We start from the raw sequence: 12488 nt of genomic DNA, 5'->3' as shown, positions 1-12488 counted from the left end.
TACTTGAACTGTTTTACGTGGTCAATTTTAAAAACCTTCTTTCTTTTTTGGGCATTTATTCCTCCATTTGCACCAATGTAAAAGACAAAATAGTAATCTCTTGCCTTGACCATCTTCTTATATCTATTGAAAGGCTTTAAGGCCTCCAGCACTGTGCAACTGTGCAAGGCCTTTCTGTGTGATTTGCATGTTGTCCTTGTGTTTATCTCTGGGCACTCTGGCTTCCTCACAGTCCAGAGACATGTAGTTAGTGGGGTTAGATTAATTTGTGATTCTAAACTAAACTGTGTGTATTGGATTTCACTCTGAACCCATTAACTGAATCAGAATCAGAATCAATAAAATATTCTGATTCTGATTTAGTTGTTCAAATAGTTTATTCACATAGTAAAGAAGTTGTTACTAGTATAAGGATATATTTTCTCAAATAAAGAGAATTTCATCATCTGCAGTTCATGGAAAAAAGTGTCACATTAACAACAAATCAGTAGATTCACGAATTATGGAAACCGTCTCTTTTCAGCTGTAGATGTACGCTTCACATACAGTTCAAAGACAAGCATGAGGGTGCACACTTGGGCATCTTTTATTTTGCATGGTTATACCATTGTGGATTTTGCTAAATAAATTTGCTCAAGAGTATTTCATATGTTTGACATCCAGCAAAAAACTTGATTTTTACTTTTGCTTTGTTCTTGCTGACTTTTTCACCTTTACTTGAGTAAAGAAGTTGAATCAGTATTTCTACTTTTACTTGAGAATTTCTAACACTAGCATCTGTACAGAGTATCTGCTCAGAATGTCTGCACTTTTGCTGCTTCTCCTGTAGACTTTTGTGCAAATGTAGACTTGGTATGTACATTTCCCCCTCTACATAGAGTTTATTCATAACCAGGCGAGGCAGGACCAGGCGACGACAGCGTGGAAGCCGCAGATGGAGAAGCAGGTGGTGGCACTGCAGGCGATGGCGTGGGAGCCACTGATGGTGGCACTGCAGGCAACGAAGACTGGACAGGCCTCTTGGACCCTCCAGCAGCAACAGGTGGCTGGACAGAAACTCAGGCCTAAAAAGACAAAGGAAGCAAAACCAGACACATTAACATGAGACACGGACTTTCAAAGTAAAAATGGAAACATAACACAGAGACGCAGACTTGACATGGGGATACAGCAGACAGGGGAGGCAACACAGAACAGAAACCAGCAGGTACAACTCAGACAAAGAAACCAAAAGACTAGAAATGATAAATAAAGGCAAAAATCAAAGTACAATAATAATGAAAACTTAAACCTCTGGGTCAACGACCCAGGCACCCTAACAATTACAATTCAGTGTGACTGACACTGAAGGTGATACTGGTCTCATACTATGTCCTGTGCAGGATCTGTACAAGCCTTTCGATGTGATTTGCATGTTGTCCTTATCTCTGGGCACTCTGGCTTCCTCAGAGTCCAGAGACACGTAGTTAGAGTGTCAGTGGTTATTGAAATGAATAAAATGATTAATTTAGCAGATGTAGAAGATAATTTTTAAAAAGTTTGAATAGTATTTTTAAAATGTGAAAAATGCTCCGTTATAAAAAGTGTTAATGACACACAGTCTGATAAACCTCCCACTTCCTCCCACTCTCTGACTCAGCACCTCCTCTCTGTCCACATGTTTCTGTGTTCCCTCCCCTTCAGATCTAAACTTTGAAGATGGGTGTAACCAGCATGTAGTGACGTGGAATAGCTGACAGGCCCCATTTACTGCATTAGTTTCAGTTATAAGGAAGTGAAACTCACACAGTCACTGACACTAAGAGGAGAAATGGCGCAGAAAGGAGTTCAGCTGGACCAAGAAACTTTCTCTTGTTCAATCTGTTTGGATCTACTGAAGAATCCGGTGACTATTCCCTGTGGACACAGCTACTGCATGAACTGTATTAATGGCTTTTGGGATGGAGAGGACGAGAAGAAAATCTACAGCTGCCCTCAGTGCAGACAGACTTTCACACCGAGACCTGTCCTGGTGAAAAACACCATGTTAGCAGTTTTAGTGGAGCAGCTGAAGAAGACTGGACTCCAAGCTGCTCCTGCTGATCACTGCTATGCTGGACCTGAAGATGTGGCCTGTGATTTCTGCATTGAGATGAAGTTAAAAGCTGTGAAATCATGTTTAGTCTGTCTGGCTTCTTACTGTAAGGAACACCTTCAGCCTCATTATGATGTAGCTCCATTAAAGAAACACAAGCTGGTGGAGCCCTCCAAGAAGCTCCAGGAGAACATCTGCTCTCGTCATGATGAGGTGATGAAGATGTTCTGCCGTACTGATCAGCAGAGTATCTGTTATCTCTGCTCTGTGGATGAACATAAAGGCCACGACACAGTCTCAGCTGCAGCAGAAAGGACTGAGAGGCAGAGAGAGCTGGAGGTGAGTCGACAAAACATCCAGCAGAGAATCCAGGACAGAGAGAAAGATGTGAAGCTGCTTCAACAGGAGGTGGAGGCCATCAATCAGTCTGCTGATCAAACAGTGGAGCACAGTGAGAAGATCTTCACTGAGCTGATCCATCTCATCCAGAAAAGAAGCTCTGATGTGAAGCAGCAGATCAGATCCCAGCAGGAAACTGAAGTGAGTCGAGTCAAAGAGCTTCAGGAGAAGCTGGAGCAGGAGATCACTGAGCTGAAGAGGAAAGATGCTGAGCTGAAGCAGCTCTCACACACAGAGGATCACATCCAGTTTCTACACAACTACCCCTCACTGTCAGCACTCAGTGAGTCTACAGACTCATCCAGCATCAATATCCGTCCTCTGAGCTACTTTGAGGATGTGACAGCAGCTGTGTCAGAGGTCAGAGATAAACTACAGGACATTCTGAGAGAGGAATGGACAAACATCTCACTGACAGTCACTGAAGTGGATGTTTTAGTGCCAGATCCACAACCAGAGCCAAAGACCAGAGCTGGATTCTTAAAATATTCATGTGAAATCACACTGGATCCAAACACAGCACACAAACAGCTGTTATTATCAGAGGGGAACAGAAAAGCAACATTTATGAAGCATCTACAGTCTTATTTTGATCATCAAGACAAATTCACTGGATGGTTGCAGGTCCTGAGTAAAGAGAGTCTGACTGGACGTTGTTACTGGGAGGTGGAGAGGAAAGGGAGAGTTATTATAGCAGTCGCATACAAGAACATCAGCAGAGCATGGTGGAGGAATGAATGTGCCTTTGGACGTAATGACAAGTCTTGGGCATTAGATTGTTCCAAAAACAGTTCCACATTTTGGCATAACAACATTCAAACTCCCATTTCAAATGTTGGGTCCTCCAGAGTAGGAGTGTACCTGGATCACAGAGCAGGTATTTTGTCCTTCTACAGCGTCACTAAAACCATGACTCTCCTCCACAGAGTCCAGACCACATTCACTCAGCCGCTCTATGCTGGACTCTGGTTTTACCACAATTTTGGAGACACTGCTGGGTTCATTAAACTGAAATAGACTGAAGTCTTTCATATTATAGGTTGAAATCTGCATTTTAATTTCCATTTTATTTTCTCTGCAGCAATATTGTGGCATTTCTGCGCCTGCACAATGGTCAGCTACCGGTTGGATATTATGGGTGGTACCTGAGCATCTTGTTTGTTTCAGTGGAGCTCTTTCCTGTTACTCTTTAGCCTTGTAGCCTATCACTGCTCGTGATTATTTTCATGTATAAAAATATTTCTCCATATGAAAATCTAAAATTTTTTGTGCTCTCTGTATTTGTATTGATGGATTTGTATGTTGTTTTTTCCTCTTCCACTTAATAAACCTTAACAGAGAAATAGGCTGGGTTTCCTTTATAACAATTGTTTTTTCTCACCAGTTTGTACATTTTTAAACATATCTATGATTACATTTAAAAGTTATTTTTGTTTAATATCTGAAAAAAAACTGCAGATTTTTTTATTAGATACTAAAAACACTAAATATTTATATTTATTTATATAATATATAAAATACTGAAAACTTTGTTTCCTTCTTAATATAAATTACATTTATATTTTCCTGTTTGGAAGACCAAAGTTTTCGGGGGGATCTAAAACCTGATTTTGTTCATATGTTTCTTGTCGTGATGAAATATATGAACAAACCGAAGACTATTACTATAAAGAAAACTTTGTTGAACAAACTATTTTTGTCCGTCTTCATTCCAGGATCTCACTCAAATCTAATTGAGAAAATGTCAAACTAATCTGAGAGAATAACTGAAGTAGTTATCATCCTGAAACACCTCAAAGTTCAGAGTTCATGTTTTTCACAAAGGAAGATTCCTCAGTCTGTGAACTTTTATTTTACTTGTTGGCCTTTGAGGATTTGAGGTCTAGCAGCTTTTTTAAAACAGCAGTTGTTGAGCGTCTTTGAGTCCCTGGATTTAAGGTAGTGAAAGCTGTCCACTGTTTCAACAGTGGAGTTAAATAACAACAACAGTAATAATAACAATTAGTACTGTGAATATTATTATGATTATATAATCAGGTCAATTTCCTGTTCTGGTTCCCTCATCCTTCTAATTTAGATCCATGCTTATGGGCATATGTAGAGTCAACAATTTACCTAACCCCATCAGCTGTATGTTACACAACTGTGAAACTGGCAGCAGCTACGTGAATGTTTTCTACTTTTAACTTGTCTAAAAAGTATCAGAACTCGAGTCACTTACACGGTGCTCTTGAAATATTTGTCACATTTGTTCATTTTTAATTTTTCCTATTATCACTTGTGTCTCTTTGTTTGTCGAGACTTTTCAAAAAAAAAAAAAAAAAAAAATAGAGGAGCAAGGACAGTAAATGGCCTGTATTTGTATAGCACTTTACTAGTCCCTAAGGACCCCAAAGCGCTTTACACATCCAGTCATCCACCCATTCACACACTGGTGATAGCAGCTACATTGTAGCCACAGCCACCCTGGGGCGCACTGACAGAGGCGAGGCTGCCGGACACTGGCACCACCGGGCCCTCTGACCACCACCAGTAGTAGGTAACAGGTGAAGTGTCTTGCCCAAGGACACAACGACCGAGACTATCCAAGCCGGGGCTCAAACCGGCAACTTTCCGATTACAAGGCGAACTCCCAACTCTTGAGCCACGATCGCCCAATCGGAGGTTCTCGCAGACCTGTAACCAAGAGAGGAGCTCCAGTCTGATGCAGGAGGACCCAGAGCCTCCTCAGATTAAAGAGGAACAGGAGGAACTCTGCAACAGTCAGGGGGTTGACCACATCATTGTCTGGACCGGGCAGGAGAGGCTCAGACTGCTGGATACCATCTGGAAACCCGAAATAAAGATACACAGAAAAGGTATGTGAAACTTTCATGGTCTTAATAAAATAAATAAACAAATATTACTAATGTAACATTCTAATTAGAGCTTAAACTTTATTTTCAGGGGTACAGGAAATTTTTAAGGTCCAAGCAGAACAAGTTTAAATGACTAAAACTAAAAGTCTTGAGTTTAGTTAATGTTAAAACCTGAAAATGAGATTATATTATGATGTCAATTGCCTTTATTTGTTAATGGAAATAAAAATTTCTGCAGTCACAACCCCCAATTAAACCCGCTGGGACATTGTAGAAGAAAATGGGAACTTGTGCCATTTTTCTAAAAAGGAAAATAAAAACATTAGCTTATTTGCTAATTTTGAAATTTATGACAGCAATGGAAAAGTCAGGACGGAGCCATGTTTACCACTGTGTAATGTTCTGTCTTCTTTTGCTCTGGTCTGCTCAGTTCACGACTGTGAAGCTGCTGCTTTTCTCTGATAGGAGATCTGATAAAAGATTCTAGCTGTTGAATAGTCCTGGTTCTCCGTTTTTGTATTTTTCACTTCATCATATGTAAAAATATTTTCAGTGGATGAAAGAAACGTTTGCCATGTCTGCAGGCAGGCCAGTTCACCACCTGGACTCTACTACTACAAAGCCATGTTGTTGGAATAGATGTGGTTTAATATTGTCTAGCTGATGCAAGGCCTTCCCTGAAAAGCCCGTCGTCTTGATGGGAGCATTGTTGAGTTAGAAACTGGATGCGGAAGCTGCCAGTTCGATAGGAAATTCCATCAGAGAAGCAGGTTTTTGAACTGTGTGCTGAGAACAAGCCAGTGATCCTCATTAATCCAAAGGATATCATGTCCAAGTTCTCAACATTTTATGTTAAAGGACATTATTCTAAAATGATTCCACAATTTGCAGTCACAGTTTTATTTTGCAGATTTGTGAACCTCTGCCCATTTTTACTTCTGAGAAGATACCTCTCTAAGATACTCCTCTGTACTCAGTCATGTTACTAATTAGACAGTTAAACCAATTTATTTGTAAGATGTTCATCCAGCTGTTTCTTTTAAGTACCACTCACTTTTCCTGCCTTTTGCTGCCTGCTTACTAATTTTTAAAATGTGTTGCTTACCTTTAAATTCAATAGCAAATGTATGTTTAAACATTTGATATGTTTTCTTTGTTCTATTATGAATAAAATATGGGTTTACTACAAAAGTATGGTTAACAATTATGTCATTGAATTAATTTTTTTAAATACAGTTGAACACATATCCCTATAAGAGACATTTAGAGACACATTCCTTTTCTAAGATCATGTTAGTGAATAAGATTAGTCTCAGCTTGAGAGTCAGAAATGTTATAAGAAGTAAACTGTCAGAAATTACATAAACGATGTTTCACAATGTCCACAAGGGGTCAGTGTACACAATATGTTTGCTTTATAGCTTATGGCTCGCAAATTTGCTAATAGTAAGGCACAAATACGGCAAAACTAGCAAGACTTAAACTAAAAAGCAGAACAGTTCTTTAACTTAATTCCTAATACAGCTGGGTGTAATTGTCACAACAGCTGCTGCTATTAAATTAGTGCTAAATAATTTTACCAACACAGTACAAAACAGCTGCAATGTTCTTCAACCACTCCCTTACGAATAGCCACTGTGTGCTAAGGGCATGGTCACTGAAGCAAAGTTCCTTTGAATGCGCTGTCACAAGCAACTTGAACAACAAATAGTGGGAAAAGATGATTATATCTACACTGGGATGAAGGAAAAGACGTTATAAATCTCTGTTATTATTGCTCAGTTTTCTTTTATGAGCATTTGGAATTTTCTGTTTTGTAAATAAAAATGTAAAAACTGTATGGTCTATATTTGCTCTCAGCTCAGTTTTGACAAGTTATTCACTGTGTTCTCTCTTTATAAAGAATAGGTGAATTACTGAAATGAATGAGATAAAATTAATTTAGCACATGCAGATTATTTTAAAAGAGGTTTTAAAACACGCCGTCTACAACAGTTTAAAATACAAATCAAGCTCCGTTGTAACAACTACTAATCAAACATTTTTCCTCTTTTTGGACTTAATCATAGCCGGATGACCCTTCCTCCTCTTCCTGCTCTGACTCAGCACCTACTGTCTGTCCATATATTTCATTCTTCCCTCCCCTTCAGGTCTGCACTTTGAACATGGCTGTAAACAACATGTGGTGACGCAGAAGAGCTGACAGGAATGATTCACTTTAAAAATTCCTGTTGTTTAGATAAGAACTCAGACTAGTTTCAGTTATAAGGAAGTGAAACTCACACAGTCACTGACACAGAGAGGAGAAATGGCGCAGAAAGGAGCTCAGCTGGACCAAAAAACTTTCTCTTGTTCGATCTGTTTGGATCTACTGAAGAATCCGGTGACTATTCCCTGTGGACACAGCTACTGCATGAAGTGTATTAATGGCTTTTGGGAGGGAGAGGAGGAGAATAAAACCTACAGCTGCCCTCAGTGCAGACAGACTTTCACACCGACACCTATTGTTATGAAAAACACCATGTTAGCAGATTTAGTGGAGGAGTTGAAGAAGACTGGACTCCAAGCTGCTCCTGCTGATCACTGCTATGCTGGACCTGAAGATGTGGCCTGTGATTTCTGCACTGGCATAAAGCTAAAGGCTTTAAAAACATGTTTGGTCTGTTTGGTCTCTTACTGTGAGAAACACCTTCAGCCTCATTATGATGTGGCTCCATTAAAGAAACACAAGCTGGTGGAGCCCTCCAAGAAGCTCCAGGAGAACATCTGTTCTCGTCATGATGAGGTGATGAAGATGTTCTGCCGTACTGATCAGCAGAGTATCTGTTATCTCTGCTCTGTGGATGAACATAAAGGCCACGACACAGTCTCAGCTGCAGCAGAAAGGACTGAGAGGCAGAGAGAGCTGGAGGTGAGTCGACAAAACATCCAGCAGAGAATCCAGGACAGAGAGAAAGATGTGAAGCTGCTTCAACAGGAGGTGGAGGCCATCAATCAGTCTGCTGATCAAACAGTGGAGCACAGTGAGAAGATCTTCACTGAGCTGATCCATCTCATCCAGAAAAGAAGCTCTGATGTGAAGCAGCAGATCAGATCCCAGCAGGAAACTGAAGTGAGTCGAGTCAAAGAGCTTCAGGAGAAGCTGGAGCAGGAGATCACTGAGCTGAAGAGGAAAGATGCTGAGCTGAAGCAGCTCTCACACACAGAGGATCACATCCAGTTTCTACACAACTACCCCTCACTGTCAGCACTCAGTGAGTCTACAGACTCATCCAGCATCAATATCCGTCCTCTGAGCTACTTTGAGGATGTGACAGCAGCTGTGTCAGAGGTCAGAAATAAACTACAGGACATTCTGAGAGAGGAATGGACAAACATCTCACTGACAGTCACTGAAGTGGATGTTTTACTGTCACAACCAGAGCCAAAGACCAGAGCTGAATTCTTAAAATATTCATGTGAAATCACACTGGACCCAAACACAGCACACACACAGCTGTTATTATCAGAGGAGAACAGAAAAGTAACATATGTGAAGCATCAACAGTCTTATTTTGATCATCAAGACAAATTCACTGGAATGTCTCAGGTCCTGAGTAAAGAGAGTCTGACTGGACGTTGTTACTGGGAGGTGGAGAGGAAAGGGAGAGTTATTATAGCAGTCGCATACAAGAACATTAGCAGAGCATGGTGGAGGAATGAATGTGCCTTTGGGCGTAATGACAAATCCTGGGCATTAGATTGTTCCAAAAACAGTTTTACATTTTGGTACAACAACATCAAAACTCCTGTCTCAGGTCCTCGTTCCTCCAGAGTAGGAGTGTACCTGGATCACAGAGCAGGTATTTTGTCCTTCTACAGCGTCTCTGAAACCATGACTCTCCTCCACAGAGTCCAGACCACATTCACTCAGCCGCTCTATGCTGGACTCTGGTTTTACCACAATTTTGGAGACACTGCTGGGTTCATTAAACTGAAATAGACTGAAGTCTTTCATATTGTAGGTTGAAATCTATATTTTAGTTTCCATTTTATTTTCTCTGCAGCAACATTGTGGCATTTCTCCGCTGCACAAAGATCAGCTGTCAGTCAGACATTATGGGTGGTACCTCGGCATCTTGGTTTTTTTGGTGGAGATCTTTCCCGTTTAGCCATAGAGCCTACCACTGCTCATTAATATTTTTATCCATAAAAATATTTCTCCACATGAAAATGTAAACTTTTTTTGTGCTCCCTGTATTTGTACTGTTTTTCTTCTATTTTGTTTTTTCCTCTTCCACTTAATAAACCTTAACATAGAAATCAGCAGATTCCTTCATAACACATTTTTTAATCATTAGTTTGTACGTTTTTAAACATATCTATGATTATATTTACATCTGTCTTTTTGACTAAATATTTCTGTTTGTTTTTAATAAACAAACAAAATGAAGTGATACAGATCTGTAGTGTTATTGTAGTTAAATTAATTGACGTTTTAACAGTAATCAAACACTATCTTTAATGTTTACTTTGTGAAAAACTCCACTTTAATTATTTTACTGAGCTGCCATTTTAACTAGGTTAGCAATGTGGCAGCAAGCCTTGTCTTTTTAATTAATGTTTGTTAATAAGGTGTTGTAAGGTTTTGCATGGTCAGCCTAGGAAGTTCTCTGGTTTTGCAGCTCTATGCTTTTAGTGGTTTTTTCCTAATAAATTTTGATTTGTGAAATTGACCTGCCTCATCTCTGCTTGCTAATAACAAGCCCAGGTGCTTCTTCTTCCGGCTCAGACAGTCTTGATTGTTGTGTCCTTGGACAAGACACTTCACCCGTTGCCTACTGGTGGTGGTCAGAGGGCCCAGTGGCGCCAGTGTCCGGCAGCCTCGCCTCTGTCAGTGCGCCCCAGGGTGGCTGTGGCTACAATGTAGCTGCCATCACCAGTGTGTGAATGGGTGGATGACTGGATGTGTAAAGTGCTTTGGGGTCCTTAGGGACTAGTAAAGCGCTATACAAATACAGGCCATTTAGCATTTATCTTTACTGGTTATCCACCTTCGCGCCACCACACAGTTTAATTTTGCGTCGTCTTTTAACAACAGTCAGTGAACTGAGGAGACCAGCTGCTGTTTTGAGGGAGGAATTGTGTCTAATTTTTCTTTGATATAAGATACTAGCTGTTGAACAGCCCATGGCAGTGTTTATGGATCATGTTCACATATGCACACTAAAAAAAAGCTGGGTTAAAAATAGCCCATTTATAACACAGTGCTGGGTCAAATACGGACCGAGCCAACCCTGGGTTGTTTCAACTTAACAGGGTTCAGTTATTGTTTTGACCCAGCACACTGGGTTTGGATAACTACAACAATGTAGCTTGCCATCACCAGTGTGACTGAAATAGGGTTTTGGGGTCCTTTAGGGACTAGTAAAGCGCTATAAAAATACAGGCCATTTACCATTTACCTATCCAAAAACTGGGTTACACTGACCAGTGTTTAAAGCGGAGGTTAAAAAAAAAAAAAGATTGGATAGAAACTCAGAACCCATCACAAGGGTTATATTACTATTATCATTTGAGGTAAGACTTCTTACTATAAAATTCATCATATAAAAACTAGATTCAAAACTACTTTTATTGCCATATGATACATAGAATATAGATGGCAAAATTCATACAAAATATATATAAATGAAAGTAAAATGCAAGTTTAAAAAAAAAGTATATAATTCATTATATTATATCCATTACTTCAAATCAGTCTTTGGTTACAGCATATGTAATGGTTCATACACATGAAGACATGCTAAGTAAAGCTGGTTCTGTTTTAGAACAAATTACTGAGGGAATCTCCCTCTCAGATCATTTCATGCACCTTTATATGCAACATTTTACACTTCCATCATAGCTAAATGAGTCCTCTTTAATTTGATCACATTTGATTCCTTTCATGTGATTCTTCTATTCCATGGATAGATGACAGTGTGAAGGAATTTCCAAACCTGGGTGCATGACTTTGGTTAACTTGCATCAAAAACAAAAAATGATTTAAAGCAGCCATCAACAGACTGTAGATTGCCACAAAAAGCAGAAACAAATCTATCTTCTAGTACCAGGCAAAATGAACATTTTCTTGGGGTTTCTTTGGTGCTGAAATCTTCTACACAATGTCAGGGAGAGGCTTCGTTCCTCGTCGTGACATTGTGTAGATGCTCCGCCGGAAATCCAGTTGCTGGCCTATGAGCTGTGCAAGGGCTGAACCACGCATCCTGAAATGTTTAAACAAAAGAAAAGGATCAATAAAGTAAGATTTAAAAGATTATTTGCAGTTGTTTGATTAATGTTAACTTGTCTGTAATCCTGGAGTGGTGAGCTCCAACACGACGCTTGATGTGCAAATTCCCTGCTGACTCGGCCTCAGGATGTCTAGAGGCAAGAACCAAGCGCACCCAAATGAGCGCACCAGTTATCATGTGCGCATCAAGCAGAGGGAGAGTGAGGGATGAAAAGCAGCAGCAGAGCATGGCAGTTGTATCGCAGTTTGTGTGATTCCGTGTGCGTTAATGAGACTGTAAGTGTTATTACCTTTGACAGGTTAACTGGTATGATAGTAGTTATAGTTGTTTGTGTATGTTTAAGCTAAAGTTATGCCTCAGTACACTGCTACCACGTTAGTAGGTTTATTTAATTATTTAATTAACTAGCACTAAGTTAATACCAGTGGCCAGAATCTCCCTCAATGGTTATATCCCGCGGTTAAAGGATTTTTCTGTTGTTTATTGTTTAGTTTAGCTGTTGTTAGCTTGCCACATGCTTGCCTTAGTATTAGCAACTGGGAAGATATGTGCTATTTAGCCAACTTCTGGTCTTACGGCGACCCCTTGTGGACATTGTAAAATATTGCTGTGTCTGAGTAAATGATGTGTTCTGATTGTTGCTTAGTTATCTTTGACCCTGCTAATTATAGTATTACCTGTTTCTGTTTCCAGACAACCATGCTTATAGTCACCGATACTGCACCTGCCACAATTATAAGTGCATATCTTCTGTGAAGCTTCATTAAAGACGGTGAACTAAACTCCTGGACTGCTGCAGTCTTTCTGACCGAAGACTTAGGCCAGACTTGTATACCCAGCACTTCCAGTATATATATATATTCTACACTTGACATTTGCTCA

At 39.9% G+C, this 12488-nt stretch overlaps 2 protein-coding genes across 2 annotated transcripts in view; one reads left to right on the top strand and one right to left on the bottom strand.

The window, feature by feature from the left end:
• LOC120744794 (E3 ubiquitin/ISG15 ligase TRIM25-like) overlaps window positions 1–12488 on the bottom strand; it is a 188961-nt gene that overhangs the window by 174937 nt on the left and 1536 nt on the right. The window lies entirely within an intron of this gene.
• Window positions 1234–9683, top strand: LOC120744878. Its single transcript, XM_040049468.1, has 2 exons — window positions 1234–3487; window positions 7571–9683. The coding sequence occupies exons 1-2, from the start codon at window positions 1811–1813 to the stop codon at window positions 9311–9313; spliced, it is 3420 nt and encodes a 1139-aa protein (XP_039905402.1). The 5' UTR covers window positions 1234–1810; the 3' UTR covers window positions 9314–9683.

The sequence above is a fragment of the Simochromis diagramma genome, unplaced genomic scaffold, assembly GCF_900408965.1.
Source record: "Simochromis diagramma unplaced genomic scaffold, fSimDia1.1 OVJJ01000355.1, whole genome shotgun sequence".
In the NCBI taxonomy this organism is placed as follows: domain Eukaryota; kingdom Metazoa; phylum Chordata; class Actinopteri; order Cichliformes; family Cichlidae; genus Simochromis; species Simochromis diagramma.
Note: the sequence above shows the minus strand (reverse complement) of the source record. Positions and strands in the feature narration are given on the sequence as shown.